Source organism: Salvelinus alpinus, chromosome 27 (genome assembly GCF_045679555.1).
Source record: "Salvelinus alpinus chromosome 27, SLU_Salpinus.1, whole genome shotgun sequence".
NCBI lineage: Eukaryota > Metazoa > Chordata > Actinopteri > Salmoniformes > Salmonidae > Salvelinus > Salvelinus alpinus.
In genome coordinates, this window is record NC_092112.1 from 14,321,156 (window position 1) to 14,340,142 (window position 18,987).

Genomic DNA, 18,987 nt, shown 5'->3' on the forward strand with positions numbered 1-18,987 from the left:
TCATCCAGTACAGATGATAATTCCCCTCATCCAGTACAGATGATAATTCCCCTCATCCAGTACAGGTGATAATTCCCCTCATCCAGTACAGGTGATAATTCCCCTCATCCAGTACAGATGATAATTCCCCTCATCCAGTACAGATGATAATTCCCCTCATCCAGTACAGGTGATAATTCCCCTCATCCAGTACAGATGATAATTCCCCTCATCCAGTACAGATGATAATTCCCCTCATCCAGTACAGATGATAATTCCCCTCATCCAGTACAGGTGATAATTCCCCTCATCCAGTACAGATGATAATTCCCCTCATCCAGTACAGATGATAATTCCCCTCATCCAGTACAGGTGATAATTCCCCTCATCCAGTACAGGTGATAATTCCCCCTCATCCAGTACAGGTGATAATTCCCCCTCATCCAGTACAGGTGATAATTCCCCTCATCCAGTACAGGTGATAATTCCCCTCATCCAGTACAGGTGATAATTCCCCTCATCCAGTACAGATGATAATTCCCCTCATCCAGTACAGATGATAATTCCCCTCATCCAGTACAGGTGATAATTCCCCTCATCCAGTACAGGTGATAATTCCCCCTCATCCAGTACAGGTGATAATTCCCCCTCATCCAGTACAGGTGATAATTCCCCTCATCCAGTACAGGTGATAATTCCCCTCATCCAGTACAGGTGATAATTCCCCTCATCCAGTACAGATGATAATTCCCCTCATCCAGTACAGGTGATAATTCCCCTCATCCAGTACAGATGATAATTCCCCTCATCCAGTACAGATGATAATTCCCCTCATCCAGTACAGATGATAATTTCCCTCATTCGGTCTATCTGAAATGTTACGATGCGTTTGCTGACAGCACAGGTGTGTGTTTGCGAGAGGGAAAACAGCCCACAATTTCTTCAGTAGTTCCCCAACTCACCGACGATGGCGGCGCAGAGCGTGGTCTTGATGGCGGGCAGCGAGGAGTCGTAGGCCTCGTGCAGGACGTGCACCACGCGGTTCCTCAAGCGGTTCTTGGCCAGGATGCTCTGCAGGCTCTCCAGGATGCCCATCCACTTCTTCTTCTCTACCTCGCTCTCAGCCAGCACCAGCAGGGAGACGGCACCGGCCGGCGAGCTCAGCAGGGACGACGTCACCTGACGGAGGTTTATAATGCGTTATGATTCGTTTCTGTGTCGTTACTCGATCCTTGTCGATCCTTGGGTTAATAATAATAATAGCAACTTTATTAAGTCTCTTTGGGTCCTTGAAAAGTGCTATATAAAACCCATGTAGAGTTACTATTTCACGTTTCTCACATAGGAAACATCATCCCATAGTAGCAATAGACTGTAATAAAAAACGACAGTAATCAATATAACGTTTTTCACATAAAGGGTTATAATGCGTTACGATACACCATAACCGTACGTAGTAACTCACAAATATTATTTACATCCATTAGATGTAACTTAATTTCAAGATCATTTATTAGGTTCTCTCACATCAGAAAGATCATATTAGGAATAGATACCAATTAAATAATACATGGGTCAATATCCTAACTTTAGTCAGATGGTATTTTTCACACAGCAGTTGAAAGCTTACCCTGAATATGCAGGGGACGTCTTTGCGGGTGGCGTGGATGACGTCCGAGGCCAGGACAGAGCTGACGGAAAACTCCTCATCTCTGTGGACATACACAGAGCACAGTGTTACAAACACACACACCCCAAACACACCCCCCCACCCCAAACACCCTCACCTCAAACACACACACACCCCAAACACACACCCACCCCAAACACACACATCCCCACCCCCACCCCAAACATACACACACACACACATCCCCACCCCAAACACCCTCACCCCAAACACCCTCACCCCAAACACCCTCACCCCAAACACCCTCACCCCAAACACACACACCCCCACAAGGGCTGCAACGTTATGGAATTTTGGGTAACCGTTATTTGTCAGGCAAATGTCCATGGCCATCAAATAGCAAAATGAAGCCATGATGATTTTCTCCTTTACTCTCAGTCTGCTTTGCAGCAGCACATAGTCAAATATTTGGATAACTAACTCAAGATAGACCAGAACCTGTCATTTCTAATGGGAGCCAATTAATCATAGTGGGCAGAGCAAGAGAACAGTGGGCAGAGCCAAGCACGAGCTAGTGAGATCCTATTGGCGCGTTCTAGCATATATTTGCATATTTCCCTTAGGGAACGCCTACTGTGTGAAGGGGGGCCACTGGGCTTCCTCTCATCACCATATTTGGTATTGAGTGTAAACACCAACCGGATGCTTCACATTTATAAATCTGGTGAAATATCTAGCTCATTGTTCTCTCTCTTAGTGTTCCGTTGCCTAGCAACCACAGTAAACAACCATCAGGCAGTGGTCACGCAGCGGCGGCAACGCATTATATGCTCCCTTAGCCTAGCATGGATCTCAAATCGGGTATATCATCGCTGTCTCGGATTCACATTCACTTTAGATGTCCACGCTCACCAAGAATTACATTTTGTAGTTCATTTCAAGAGAGATGACGGCTTTTAACATAATTTTAACATCTTTGTAAACCGGATCAAACGTATCGCCAGAACACTCTGTATAGTAGGATACAGATCATGCTAACTCCACAGCATCAAAGGGAGTGTATTTTTAAAGGAGAGCGTTGAAGGAGGCAGCAGATGGGAGTCACGGATTAAAACAATTGTTTATAATAATCATTCATTTACACTACTGCTATTGTGTCGGTATGGGATATATTAACTTAAAAATAAAGTTGATACAAAAATAATCTAAACTGAATGCATTAGAGCGGTAAGGAAAATCATTTTATTCACGTCTTCATCCATAATTGTCAGTTACATGGTTATGCCATTATCGTGCCAGCCCTCCCACACACCCTTTCACCTACCACTCCCACACACCCTTTCACCTACCACTCCCACACACCCTTTCACCTACCACTCCCACACACCCTTTCACCTACCACTCCCAAACACCCTTTCACCTACCACTCCCAAACACCCTTTCACCTACCACTCCCAAACACCCTTTCACCTACCACTCCCAAACAACCTTTCACCTACCACTCCCAAACACCCTTCACCTACCACTCCCTAACACCCTTCACCTACCACACCCTCCACCTACCACACCCTCCACCTACCACACCCTTCACCTACCACACCCTTCACCTACCACACCCTTCACCTACCACTCCCTTCACCTACCACTCCCTAACACCCGTCACCTACCACTCCCTAACACCCGTCACCTACCACTCCCTAACACCCGTCACCTACCACCCCCTAACACCCGTCACCTACCACCCCCTAACACCCGTCACCTACCACCCCCTAACACCCTTCACCTACCACCCGTCACCTACCACTCCCTACCACCCTTTCACCTACCACTCCCTACCACCCTTTCACCTACCACTCCCTACCACCCTTTCACCTACCACTCCCTAACACCCTTTCACCTACCACTCCCTAACACCCTTTCACCTACCACTCACTAACACCCTTCACCTACCACTCCCTAACACCCTTCACCTACCACTCCCTAACACCCTTCACCTACCACTCCCTAACACCCTTCACCTACCACTCCCTAACACCCTTTCACCTACCACTCCCAAACACCCTTTCACCTACCACTCCCAAACACCCTTTCACCTACCACTCCCAAACACCCTTTCACCTACCACTCCCAAACACCCTTCACCTACCACACCCTTCACCTACCACACCCTCCACCTACCACACCCTTCACCTACCACTCACTAACACCCTTCACCTACCACTCCCTAACACCCTTCACCTACCACTCCCTAACACCCTTCACCTACCACTCCCTAACACCCTTCACCTACCACTCCCTAACACCCTTCACCTACCACTCCCTAACACCCTTCACCTACCACTCCCTAACATCCTTCAACTACCACTCCCTAACCTACCACTCCCAAACACCCTTTCACCTACCACTCCCTAACACCCGTCACCTACCACCCCCTAACACCCGTCACCTACCACCCCCTAACACCCTTCACCTACCACTCCCTACCACCCGTCACCTACCACTCCCTACCACCCTTTCACCTACCACTCCCTACCACCCTTTCACCTACCACTCCCTAACACCCTTTCACCTACCACTCCCTAACACCCTTTCACCTACCACTCCCTAACACCCTTTCACCTACCACTCCCTAACACCCTTTCACCTACCACTCCCTAACACCCTTTCACCTACCACTCCCTAACACCCTTTCACCTACCACTCCCTAACACCCTTTCACCTACCACTCCCTAACACCCTTTCACCTACCACTCCCTAACACCCTTCACCTACCACTCCCTAACACCCTTTCACCTACCACTCCCTACCACCCTTTTCACCTACCACTCCCAAACACCCTTCACCTACCACACCCTTCACCTACCACACCCTTCACCTACCACACCCTCCACCTACCACACCCTCCACCTACCACACCCTTCACCTACCACTCACTAACACCCTTCATCTACCACTCCCTAACACCCTTCACCTACCACTCCCTAACACCCTTCACCTACCACTCCCTAACACCCTTCACCTACCACTCCCTAACACCCTTCACCTACCACTCCCTAACATCCTTCACCTACCACTCCCTAACCTACCACTCCCAAACACCCTTTCACCTACCACTCCCTAACACCCGTCACCTACCACCCGTCACCTACCACTCGTCACCTACCACTCCCTACCACCCTTTCACCTACCACTCCCTAACACCCTTTCACCTACCACTCCCTAACACCCTTTCACCTACCACTCCCAAACACCCTTCACCTACCACACCCTTCACCTACCACACCCTTCACCTACCACACCCTTCACCTACCACACCCTTCACCTACCACACCCTTCACCTACCACACCCTCCACCTACCACACCCTCCACCTACCACACCCTTCACCTACCACTCACTAACACCCTTCATCTACCACTCCCTAACACCCTTCACCTACCACTCCCTAACACCCTTCACCTACCACTCCCTAACACCCTTCACCTACCACTCCCTAACACCCTTCACCTACCACTCCCTAACATCCTTCACCTACCACTCCCTAACCTACCACTCCCAAACACCCTTTCACCTACCACTCCCTAACACCCGTCACCTACCACCCCCTACCACCCGTCACCTACCACTCCCTACCACCCGTCACCTACCACTCCCTACCACCCTTTCACCTACCACTCCCTACCACCCTTTCACCTACCACTCCCAAACACCCTTTCACCTACCACTCCCAAACACCCTTCACCTACCACCCACCACCCTTCACCTACCACACCCTTCACCTACCACACCCTCCACCTACCACACCCTCCACCTACCACACCCTCCACCTACCACTCACTAACACCCTTCATCTACCACTCCCTAACACCCTTCACCTACCACTCCCTAACACCCTTCACCTACCACTCCCTAACACCCTTCACCTACCACTCCCTAACACCCTTCACCTACCACTCCCTAACACCCTTCACCTACCACTCCCTAACACCCGTCACCTACCACTCCCTAACACCCGTCACCTACCACCCCCTAACACCCTTCACCTACCACTCCCTAACACCCGTCACCTACCACCCCCTACCACCCGTCACCTACCACTCCCTACCACCCGTCACCTACCACTCCCTACCACCCTTTCACCTACCACTCCCTACCACCCTTTCACCTACCACTCCCAAACACCCTTTCACCTACCACTCCCAAACACCCTTCACCTACCACTCCCTAACACCCTTCACCTACCACACCCTTCACCTACCACACCCTCCACCTACCACACCCTCCACCTACCACTCACTAACACCCTTCATCTACCACTCCCTAACACCCTTCACCTACCACTCCCTAACACCCTTCACCTACCACTCCCTAACACCCTTCACCTACCACTCCCTAACACCCTTCACCTACCACTCCCTAACACCCTTCACCTACCACTCCCTAACACCCTTCACCTACCACTCCCTAACACCCTTCACCTACCACTCCCTAACACCCTTCACCTACCACTCCCTAACACCCTTCACCTACCACTCCCTAACACCCTTTCACCTACCACTCCCTAACACCCGTCACCTACCACTCCCTAACACCCGTCACCTACCACCCCCTAACACCCTTCACCTACCACTCCCTACCACCCGTCACCTACCACTCCCTACCACCCTTTCACCTACCACTCCCTAACACCCTTTCACCTACCACTCCCTAACACCCTTTCACCTACCACTCCCTAACACCCTTTCACCTACCACTCCCTAACACCCTTTCACCTACCACTCCCGAACACCCTTTCACCTACCACTCCCTAACACCCTTTCACCTACCACTCCCTAACACCCTTTCACCTACCACTCCCTAACACCCTTTCACCTACCACTCCCTAACACCCTTTCACCTACCACTCCCTAACACCCTTTCACCTACCACTCCCTAACACCCTTCACCTACCACTCCCTAACACCCTTCACCTACCACTCCCTAACACCCTTCACCTACCACTCCCTAACATCCTTCACCTACCACTCCCTAACCTACCACTCCCTTCACCTACCACTCACTAACACCCTTCATCTACCACTCACTAACACCCTTCATCTACCACTCCCTAACACCCTTCACCTACCACTCCCTAACACCCGTCACCTACCACCCCCTACCACCCGTCACCTACCACACCTACCACTCCCTACCACCCGTCACCTACCACTCCCTACCACCCTTTCACCTACCACTCCCTAACACCCTTTCACCTACCACTCCCTAACACCCTTTCACCTACCACTCCCTACCACCCTTTCACCTACCACTCCCTAACACCCTTTCACCTACCACTCCCTAACACCCTTTCACCTACCACTCCCTAACACCCTTTCACCTACCACTCCCTAACACCCTTTCACCTACCACTCCCTACCACCCTTTCACCTACCACTCCCTACCACCTACCACCCCAAACACCCTTCACCTACCACACCCTTCACCTACCACACCCTTCACCTACCACACCCTCCACCTACCACACCCTCCACCTACCACACCCTTCACCTACCACTCCCTAACACCCTTCACCTACCACTCCCTAACACCCTTCACCTACCACTCCCTAACACCCTTCACCTACCACTCCCTAACACCCTTCACCTACCACTCCCTAACACCCTTCACCTACCACTCCCTAACATCCTACACCTACCACTCCCTAACCTACCACTCCCAAACACCCTTTCTCCCAAACACCCTTTTTCCTACCACTCCCTAACACCCGTCACCTACCACTCCCTAACACCCGTCACCTACCACCCCCTACCACCCGTCACCTACCACTCCCTACCACCCGTCACCTACCACCCCCTACCACCCGTCACCTACCACTCCCTACCACCCGTCACCTACCACTCCCTACCACCCTTTCACCTACCACTCCCTAACACCCTTTCACCTACCACTCCCTAACACCCTTTCACCTACCACTCCCTACCACCCTTTCACCTACCACTCCCTAACACCCTTTCACCTACCACTCCCTAACACCCTTTCACCTACCACTCCCTAACACCCTTTCACCTACCACTCCCTACCACCCTTTCACCTACCACTCCCTACCACCTACCACTCCCAAACACCCTTCACCTACCACACCCTTCACCTACCACACCCTTCACCTACCACACCCTCCACCTACCACACCCTCCACCTACCACACCCTTCACCTACCACTCACTAACACCCTTCACCTACCACTCCCTAACACCCTTCACCTACCACTCCCTAACACCCTTCACCTACCACTCCCTAACACCCTTCACCTACCACTCCCTAACACCCTTCACCTACCACTCCCTAACATCCTACACCTACCACTCCCTAACCTACCACTCCCAAACACCCTTTTTCCTACCACTCCCTACCACCCGTCACCTACCACTCCCTAACACCCGTCACCTACCACTCCCTACCACCCTTTCACCTACCACTCCCTAACACCCTTTCACCTACCACTCCCTAACACCCTTTCACCTACCACTCCCTAACACCCTTTCACCTACCACTCCCTAACACCCCTTCACCTACCACTCCCTAACACCCTTTCACCTACCACTCCCTAACACCCTTTCACCTACCACACCCTTCACCTACCACACCCTTCACCTACCACACCCTTCACCTACCACACCCTTCACCTACCACACCCTTCACCTACCACTCACTAACACCCTTCATCTACCACTCCCTAACACCCTTCACCTACCACTCCCTAACACCCTTCACCTACCACTCCCTAACCTACCACTCCCAAACACCCTTTTTCCTACCACTCCCTAACACCCGTCACCTACCACTCCCTAACACCCGTCACCTACCACCCCCTACCACCCGTCACCTACCACTCCCTACCACCCGTCACCTACCACTCCCTACCACCCGTCACCTACCACTCCCTACCACCCTTTCACCTACCACTCCCTAACACCCTTTCACCTACCACTCCCTAACACCCTTTCACCTACCACTCCCTAACACCCTTTCACCTACCACTCCCTAACACCCCTTCACCTACCACTCCCTAACACCCTTTCACCTACCACTCCCTAACACCCTTTCACCTACCACTCCCTAACACCCTTTCACCTACCACTCCCTAACACCCTTTCACCTACCACACCCTTCACCTACCACACCCTTCACCTACCACACCCTTCACCTACCACACCCTTCACCTACCACACCCTTCACCTACCACTCACTAACACCCTTCATCTACCACTCCCTAACACCCTTCACCTACCACTCCCTAACACCCTTCACCTACCACTCCCTAACACCCTTCACCTACCACTCCCTAACACCCTTCACCTACCACTCCCTAACACCCTTCACCTACCACTCCCTAACACCCTTCACCTACCACTCCCTAACACCCTTCACCTACCACTCCCTAACACCCTTCACCTACCACTCCCTAACATCCTTCACCTACCACTCCCTAACCTACCACTCCCAAACACCCGTCACCTACCACCCCCTACCACCCGTCACCTACCACCCGTCACCTACCACTCCCTACCACCCTTTCACCTACCACTCCCTACCACCCTTTCACCTACCACTCCCTAACACCCTTTCACCTACCACTCCCTAACACCCTTTCACCTACCACTCCCTAACACCCTTTCACCTACCACTCCCTAACACCCTTTCACCTACCACTCCCTAACACCCTTCACCTACCACTCCCTAACACCCTTTCACCTACCACTCCCTAACACCCTTTCACCTACCACTCCCTAACACCCTTTCACCTACCACTCCCTACCACCCTTTCACCTACCACTCCCTACCACCCTTTCACCTACCACTCCCTACCACCCTTTCACCTACCACTCCCTAACACCCTTCACCTACCAATCCCTAACACCTACCACTCCCTGACACCCTTTGACCTACCACTCCCTAACACCCTTTCACCTACCACTCCCTAACACCCTTTCACCTACCACTCCCTGACACCCTTCACCTACCACTCCCTGACACCCTTCACCTACCACTCCCTAACACACTTCACCTACCACTCCCTAACACCCTTTCACCCCAACATAGTGGTCTTACCTCAGGTCCAGGACCTGACTGGTCACCACACCTGGCTGGGTGGACTTGCCCTCAGGCACCTCGTACAGGAAGAGTTTACAATCACACACCACGGCGTACGCCCGCTGCCAGCCCTTCTTCACCCCCGTGGGCTTGGGGATCTGACGGAGAGGGCAGAGCAGCAACTTTTCAATTGAGAGGTCTGTTCTTGTTGTTAATATCCAATCAACTGGACATCACACGTTCCTATCTTGTTAAGCTGAACAGAATTGCAATGTCTTGATTACGTCAAAGCAACAACATTCAAGGAAGATATTAGCGTATCACCATGAAAAGACCATGATGTAATCATAGAACTAGAATGACTAGAATGGGGGGAGGGGGAAACAAAAAGACCTGGCGGCACACTTAAGGGTACACTCAATATGGCCGCAGGAACGCAAACTGTAGTCATTCTATTTCCACGGTGATAACTGGTTACTAAGTGCGCGGTGCTCACCCTGACGAAGCCCTTGTAGGCGGTGCCGATGCCCCTCTGTACGTCGATGCCCAGAGGCCTCTTGGCCTGCTCAGGGGGGATGGGGCACACCTGGGGGGCATTGTCCTTACAGGATACATGGCAGATGAAGGAGCACACTGGAGAGAGGGGAGGGGAGAGAGAAAGAGGGAGAGAGTACTCGTATACACAAGGATACATGCAGTCCAATCATAAGTGGTGTGTCTGCGGGATGAAAATGCTGCACCCAATCTCCCCAGTCCCCCCAACTAGCCGGCACAATCTCCCCAGTCCCCCCAACTAGCCGGCACAATCTCCCCAGTCCCCCCAACTAGCCGGCACAATCTCCCCAGTCCCCCCAACTAGCCGGCATAATCTCCCCAGTCCCCCCAACTAGCCGGCATAATCTCCCCAGTCCCCCCAACTAGCCGGCACAATCTCCCCAGTCCCCCCAACTAGCCGGCACAATCTCCCCAGTCCCCCCAACTAGCCGGCATAATCTCCCCAGTCCCCCCAACTAGCCGGCATAATCTCCCCAGTCCCCCCAACTAGCCGGCATAATCTCCCCAGTCCCCCCAACTAGCCGGCATAATCTCCCCAGTCCCCCCAACTAGCCGGCACAATCTCCCCAGTCCCCCCAACTAGCCGGCACAATCTCCCCAGTCCCCCCAACTAGCCGGCATAATCTCCCCAGTCCCCCCAACTAGCCGGCACAATCTCCCCAGTCCCTCCCAACTAGCCGGCACAATCTCCCCAGTCCCCCAAACTAGCCGGCACAATCTCCCCAGTCCCCCCAACTAACTGACACCGGTGACAGAGAGCGTGGTCGTGTGTGTCTGACGCTCACCTTCGCAGGCGTAGCCCTGGCGGATGAGACCCACCATCAAGGAGGTGCAGTGCGTGCACTGGTGTGGGCTGGAGAAGGTCTTGATGCTCAGCTGGTGAGCTTTGGGCTGAAAACACACACACAAGAAGAGAGAGATAAGAACACTTAGCCAAGTGTTAGAGACTAGCTGACGGCGTGTGTGTGTGTCAAATTATTCTATGAGTATGAGTGGTAGCACATATGCGGGAGCATGTTGTTTTCATTGTGTGAGAGCGGTGTGTGTGTGAGTGAGAGAGCGCTGTGTGTGTGTGAGAGAGAGCGCTGTGTGTGTGTGGGGCCAGGCGGTACCTTTGGTGTGGTCAGCAGCGATGTTGGATAGACAAGGGAGGGGACGGTAGGGGTAACAGCAGGGGGCTTGGGGACTGGCTCCTGTGGGAGAGGGGTCAAAGTCAAAAGGTCAACAGGTCAGACTGGGGAGAGGACAGCGCTGGGTTCATTAGGTACCAAATGGAAGAACATTTACTAAAGCAGGGAGGGACTACATTGAGTTACCCAATAAGAAACAAATAGTTTTCCGTTGCAAAACGTTTTCCCTTGCGTACCTTAATGAACGTGACCCTGGTTCTATAATGTGAAAACATGCACTATGCTTTACTGGGGATAAGAGTCATTAAATTAGCTAACAATCAGGAAGGGGGTCAAGAGAGTATTTTAATTAGCTAACAATCAGGAAGGAGGTCAATTGTTACTTCTGAAGATACATTTAATTAATTCGTTGTAAAAATTGCCCTGCATTTCATCTCTTCTCCTATATTGACAGTGAGTTTCAACCAATGATGTGTATAAACCCTGGATTGCTGATGCTATGTATTGGCCATTGAGAGGTTTTCAATTAAATGTTTCAAGGACCATATTACATCTATTTGTGTTGTAGTGAGGACAGTAACATTCGTAATCTTAAAAAATGATACTTTAAGGAAATATGATTGTTAAGTGTTTATGTTGAGTTCACATTAGGGGCGGCAGGTAGGTTAGTGGTTAGAGTGTTGATCTAGTAACCGAAAGGTTGCTAGATCGAATCCCCGAGCTAACAAGGTACAAATCTGTCGTTCTGCCCCCTGAACAAGGCAGTTAACCCACTGTTCCTAGGCCGTCATTGTAAATAAGAATTTGTTCTTAACTCACTTGCCTAGTTAAATAAAGGTTAAAAAAAAATCATATAATTTAAGTGTGCATTAAGATGTCAGTAATAGAATAAATATGGGAAAAATATATATTTTTCTACAATGGTGGGGGAGGTAGTGCCAAAATGGAAAGGACCGTGACTTCAACACGTGACTTCAACCAGTTATCTAGTGTATATATAAATCATTGGTTACAATGCACCTAAACCCTGTTAAAATGAACAATAGCCCTTGTGGATCATAGTATACATTAAAATATTAAATTGTACAATGGTGACCAATAATTTATTATTATTTATTACTTTTCTATTATTTCTCTATTTTCTCTCTCTCTTACATTGTAAGTTAGCATTTCACTGTTAGTCTACACCTGTTGTTTACCAAGCATGTGACAAATAAAATGTGAACCGGGATGAGACATAGGGAACCGTCTGGAGAAAGGATGTCTGGGAGGGATGTGCGAAATGGACGGACGTGTGTGTGTGCGCGATGGAACACTCACATCCTGCTCAGAGGCCACGGAGGGCGACGAGGAAGGGACGTCTGACTTCTGGGGCGTGGCATCTATCTCGCTGACAGAGCTTGTCTGGAGGAGGGAGAGGGATGACGGGACAAATGAGTTTGTGTGTACTGGGCGGAAATGTTTGCGTTTGCTATAGGCTGAGACATATACACTAGGGTCACCAGAACTGACAACTATAGCACTAGGTGGCATGCTTGAGGTTGCACTTATCCACAGCTCTAGAATCAGACTAGCCAATCTCCAATCCATTAGGGAGTTAAAATATAGCTGACCCTGTATCAGTGATTCATTTCTATCTGAAGGGCTGAAAGGAGCATTAGGCAGCCAGTAGGTGGTGCTAAGTGCACATCTCTCGATGCCTCCTTGAATATTTGCGTTCCCCATGTACAAAATTGTGTTTTGATAAAATTGAAGGGAACACATCTCAACAACACCTGCATCAACTCATACACATTGGAACTGCCTATGCTATATTTAAGCAATAAGGCACGGGGGGGTGGGGGGGGCTATATGGCCAATATACCACAGGGCTAAGGGCTGTTCTTGGACATATACCACAAACCCACGAGGTGCCTTATTGCTATTATAAACTGGTTACCAACATAATTAGAGCAGTAAAAATACATGTTTTGTCATACCCGTGGTATACGATCTGATATACCACGACTATCAGCAAATCAGCATTCAGGGCTTGAACCCTCCAGTTTATAATAATAATATATATGCCATTTTGCAGACTCATAGTATTTCACCATCATGAAGGCATACTCGGAACAGGTATCGAGCTGAAGTGGTTTTGTGAATAAAACCAAAATACAAAACAAGCCCACTTTTAACATGTCACAATCCTAATACGAGCAGTATACTGTTTTACACACAAATCATTTAATCATTCAGTATTTTCATGGTCTACTAGACTGTTGTAAGAAACCTTCAGTGTACGGTCCACTTAAGAGTTTAACAATGAGATAACTGATGACACATTGAAATTATAAACAATACTTACCATATAAACAGTTATTTTAAATGTGATTCTTTACATCGACTCAAATGTTATGTAGCCTACATCAAACACTTATAGCCTAACAATATTACTGATAAGGTTTTTACTTAAAAAAATACAACAAAAAAGATTGACAAAATTAGGAGAAATCATGGAGGTAATTTGGGATCCTACGCTAATCATCTTTTAATTAAACTAAAATGAAGGCAGGTTCTACATCCTCCCAACCAATCACTGGCTAAAGACACACACACTGAAAAGGTCTAGATCATCAATATTCTCAGTGTGCTGTCGTAGGGTTAGTATGTTTTGTTTCTCCGTTAGTTGTGTAGGCAGCTAACAAATATGCTAATGGTTAACAGGGTTTTGTGAGGTGACTGGTTATACTACTGAGGAATTCTGACGGACGTTAGCAGTATTGGCGGTTAGAGGGGGGGGGGTTAACGCTAACATTGGGGATGCTAATGCAGAAGCACGTTCCAGAGGAGATGCTCGCAAACCTTTTAGCGCCCAACATAAGCTAATGCTAACATAGGGGAAGGTTAACTACAGGAGGAGAGTGCCACCAGCTGTGAAAAGGTCTATTTTAGCATAACTTTAATCCTTCTAGCTAAATTAGCATTAGCTACAACCTGTGCTACTCACAGTCATGTTATTCAACTAAACGTGTAGCAGCTAGCCTGTTCACAATAGTAACAATAGAAATACTAGGAAAAGTTTAAACGATCATGCACACTACCATAAGAGACAAGAAGCTAAAGTATTAGCCCGTATTAGCATGCTAATGGGTAACTGCTAATTGCTAAAAACAGGGCAACACACCTGGCGAAACCTCTATTTTCTCCCAACCTTTTTGTATGCTGGCAGCACAACCCCCCTGGGTTAGGGATTAACTGAGAAAATGGGGGAAGGAGCTCTGAGGAAACCACTTACTTCATCCCAAAACGCTAGCAGAGAGGACGCGGACGAGGAAGAGACCGATTCCTTTTTTGGAAGGGTGACACACGTGGGGGACAAAAAAAGCACAGGTTTTTGGGGGTTTATGGTTTATCTTTCGGGGTTTATGGGGTTCTTTTGCAGAATAAGAACACAATGGGGGCCAGAGTTGATAAGGTCATTCAACAGGGTTTACTGCGAGGACATGCTTAGACCACCGCTTCCGATGGTTTATCGTGTGCCAATTTATGGCCCTGAGAAAATTGAGGGAACTAAGACAAAATGGCCCCTTCACCACAAGCCGTTTCCTCTGAAACAACACTGAATCAGGTCTTCTGGGGCCTTTATGCTGACCTAGCGGCTTCAATGCTGACTAATCCCTATTTTTACAACCTTGAGGTAGCCAGGTGGTGAAAAAAAAACAGGTTCACGGTTGCGCTGAGCAGCAAGATCTTTCGACCACAAAGCAGCGTGCGCTAGTGGTGTTGAAAGTGAGAAGCAGTTAGCAGCTGATAGTTTTGTCCATCTTCTCCCTCTCATTAAGTTCAGGTCATGACAAGCTTTCTTGTACCTCTGCTTACTCCGTTGCAGTTCCTTTGCGGCCTTGAGCCCTTCTCATAACGTTGTCCCATTAGCTGCAGATCCTGTCCAAACCTTGGCAGCTGCATCAGGTTACCGTGTGCGGATGGGTAAAATTACCCCAATTTATTCCATGGGTTGGAGGGTCAGGAGGTATTTTTCTGCTTGCTCCCCCCTCTCCGTACCTTTGAAGTTCTTTGTGGTGATGACCTGATTGAGTACATCAGAGGACATGGTGATATAAACTCCGGAGCTTGGCCCTTTCGCACTTTGAACTGTGTGTACCTCAATCCGGGTCTCTCTTTTTAAGGATTTCAGTGTAAGTGTGTATAAATGTGTGCATGTCTGTTTATAAATTGTGTGACTATGCGAGTGTGACAAAAGCGCTAGCCAGCCAGTCTGTGTGTGTGTGTCTGTATGCATTTAACCCCAGCGGTGCCGTCTGCAATGCCGTCTCCATTCTGACTCCTGTCTAGCAGGGTGCTCTATGGGACACCAGCCATGCCAAGTCCTCCACCCTCTATATATTTATCAACTCCCACCGGCCTGTCACCACCGATACACACAGAGACTGCGAGAGAGTGGCTGTTAAAGTTTGTTACGGACATGTGACGGGGGAGAGAAAGACGTGCAGAGAGACACTCACTCTGAACGTCAGGTCGTGGGCCAGTGGAGAGGTGTTGAAGTACTCGAAAATGGAGTCCTGGAAATCGGGCAGTTTCAGACCTGTATTTAGAAGACAAGGACAGTCTGAGCATAGCCTGCATTTATACTATTCTAAAGAGGAATACTCCTTCACATAAGTACAGTTGAAGGGAAACATGTAACTGACAATACTAGAGAATGAAATGAAATGTTTCTCTATGAGAGGTAATCATTAATAGTTATGGATGAATGGACCAAAAGGCTAATCAACAGCTTCTACCCCCAAGCCATAAGACTGCGGAACAATTCATAAAATCGCCACCGGACAATTTACATTGACCCCCCCTCTCTTTTGTACACTGCTGCTACTCGCTGTTTATTATCTATGCATAGTCACTTCACCCCCACCTACATGTACAAATTACCTCAACTAGCCTGTACCCCAGCACACTGACTCGGTACCGGTGCCCCCTGTATATAGCCTCCACACTGACTCGGTACCGGTGCCCCCTGTATATAGCCTCCACACTGACTCGGTACCGGTGCCCCCTGTATATAGCCTCGTCATTGTTATTGTGTTACTTTTTATTATTACTTTATATTTGAATCTACTTGATAAATATTTCCTTACCTCTAGTTGAACCGCACTGTTGGTTAATGCCTTGTAAGTAAGCATTTCATGGTAAAGTCTACACATGTTGTATTTGGCGCATGTGACAAATAAAGTTTGATTTGATGAATGTGTATCTCCAATGATCAAATAAAACCAAAAACAAACGTTTCGTATCCGTACGAACAAAACCAATTATACATTTGTGTTAGGTAGAGAAACGAACAACCTATTTCTGTACTTTGACATTTGCCAGGGACAGTTGAGAGCAGGGATAATCAACTAGATTCAGCCGAGGGACGATTTCTTCTTGAGCGGATGGGTCAGGGAGCCGGAAGATAACTACAAATAATTTGCAAATTGACCGCAAGATGCCCGAACATATATATCTGACTAAAACATAACAATTTCAAACCTTGTATGTAAATATATACAACTTTAAACATCTGCTTCTATTATGCAAATGGGAATACTTTTTAAAAAATGACTTCGAGCTGATTAGCTGTTTTTTTTTACAGTCTTATGTGAAGAAGAAGAAAAAATTGTGGGACAAATAAAATCACCCGCGGGGAAAGTTCATCTCGCCAGCTGTGGTACCCTGTTTTAGGGTAAGAACAAGGGTTAAGAGTATGGCCGACCAACCTTTGTCTGAGCGGGAACGGCTCTCTTCCAAGTCCTTCTTCATGACCTCCAGCTGCTCCACCATATCCCTGCTCCTGGACTCTGAATCCTTCAGTTTGCTGTGTGTGTGTCAAGGAAAGAGAGAGGGGAAAAAGTGGGTTATGATTCATTCTCTTCCCTCTTTCCCATTTATGCCCACTTAAAACTGAAATAAAACTTCACCTTTGCGTCAATCAGCATGTAGCTAGCTACCTAACCTGCACAAGCTCTTTCACGCTAGGGGCCAACCGTGTGGGGTGGTGAATGTCTGTGTCTAGGTATGTGGGGTTAGGGTCAGGGTCTAGGTATGTGGGGGTTAGGTCACTGGGCAGCTCGCGGCTGGGTTTCCCTTACCGATTACAAGCATACCCATAACATGATGCAACCACCATGCTTGAAAATATGGAGTGTGTTTGAATTTGGTTGTATTGGCACCAAACATAACACTTTGTATTTAGGACAAAAAGTGAATTGCTTTGACACATTTTTTGCAGTATTACTTTAGTGACTTGTTGCAAACAGGACACATGTTTTGGAATATTTTTTTTCTTCTCCTTTTCACTCTGTCAATTAGGTTAGTATTGTGGAGTAACTACAATGGTGTTGATCTATCCTCAGTTGTCTCCTATCACAGCCATTAAACTCGGTTTCCTCCCTCTCCGGCAACGGCGTTAAGCAGGATACCTGTATCTTTGTGGTGACTGGGTGTATTGATACACCATCCAAATGTAATTATTAACTTCACCATGCTCAAACGGATATACAATATATATTTATTTACCCATCTACCAACAGGTGCCCTTCATTTCGAGGCATTGGAAAACCTCCCTGGTCTTTGTGGTTGAATCATTGTTTGAAATGTACTGCTCGACTGAGGGACCTTACAGATAATTGTAATGTGTGGGGTACAGAGATGAGGTAGTCATTCAAAATTCATGTTAAACACTATTATTGCACACCGAGTGAGTCCATGCAACTTATTATATCATTTGTTAAATTTAAATTTGAACTCCTGAACTTATTTAGGCTTGCCATTACAAAGGGGTTGAATACTTTTTGACTCAAGACATTTCATCTTCTCATTTCTAATTGATTTGTAAGAATATATATTTTTTTTTAAACAATTCCACTTTGAAATTGAGGTATTGCGTGTAGGTCAGTGACAAAATAATCGCTATTTAATCTATTTTAAAATCAGACTAACACAACAAAATGTGGATAAAGTCGAGGGGTTTGAATACTTTCTGAAGGTACTGTATGTATGTATGTATGTATGTATATACACACACACACACACATACATACAGTGGGGAGAACAAGTATTTGATACACTGCCGATTTTGCAGGTTTTCCTACTTACAAAGCATGTAGAGGTCTGTCATTTTTATCATAGGTACACTTCAACTGTGAGAGACGGAATCTAAAACAAAAATCCAGAAAATCACATTGTATGATTTTTAAGTAATTAATTTGCATTTTATTGCATGACATAAGTATTTGATCACCTACCAACCAGTAAGAATTCCGGCTCTCACAGACCTGTTAGTTTTTCTTTAAGAAGCCCTCCTGTTCTCCACTCATTACCTGTATTAACTGCACCTGTTTGAACTCGTTACCTGTATAAAAGACACCTGTCCACACACTCAATCAAACAGACTCCAACCTCTCCACAATGGCCAAGACCAGAGAGCTGTGTAAGGACATCAGGGATAAATTGTAGACCTGTACAAGGCTGGGATGGGCTACAGGACAATAGCCAAGCAGCTTGGTGAGAAGGCAACAACTGTTGGCACAATTATTAGAAAATGGAAGAAGTTCAAGATGACGGT

At 48.0% G+C, this 18,987-nt stretch overlaps 1 protein-coding gene across 6 annotated transcripts in view; it reads right to left on the reverse strand.

Annotated features, from left to right (window-relative positions):
• The window catches only part of LOC139555993 (serine/threonine-protein kinase MRCK beta-like), a 137,045-nt gene that overhangs the window by 18,785 nt on the left and 99,273 nt on the right, over positions 1–18,987 (reverse strand). For 3 of the 6 annotated variants that reach the window (XM_071369436.1, XM_071369434.1, XM_071369438.1), the window contains 10 exons: positions 17,141–17,238; positions 15,890–15,969; positions 14,662–14,712; positions 12,705–12,788; positions 11,367–11,447; positions 11,040–11,145; positions 10,196–10,332; positions 9,718–9,857; positions 1,610–1,691; positions 942–1,158 (listed from right to left, as the gene is read on the reverse strand). In XM_071369436.1, the coding sequence (XP_071225537.1) occupies positions 942–1,158; positions 1,610–1,691; positions 9,718–9,857; positions 10,196–10,332; positions 11,040–11,145; positions 11,367–11,447; positions 12,705–12,788; positions 14,662–14,712; positions 15,890–15,969; positions 17,141–17,238 (1,076 nt within the window). The remainder of the gene's footprint in view (positions 1–941; positions 1,159–1,609; positions 1,692–9,717; positions 9,858–10,195; positions 10,333–11,039; positions 11,146–11,366; positions 11,448–12,704; positions 12,789–14,661; positions 14,713–15,889; positions 15,970–17,140; positions 17,239–18,987) is intronic. The other 3 variants (XM_071369437.1, XM_071369435.1, XM_071369439.1) reach the window with 1 other exon arrangement.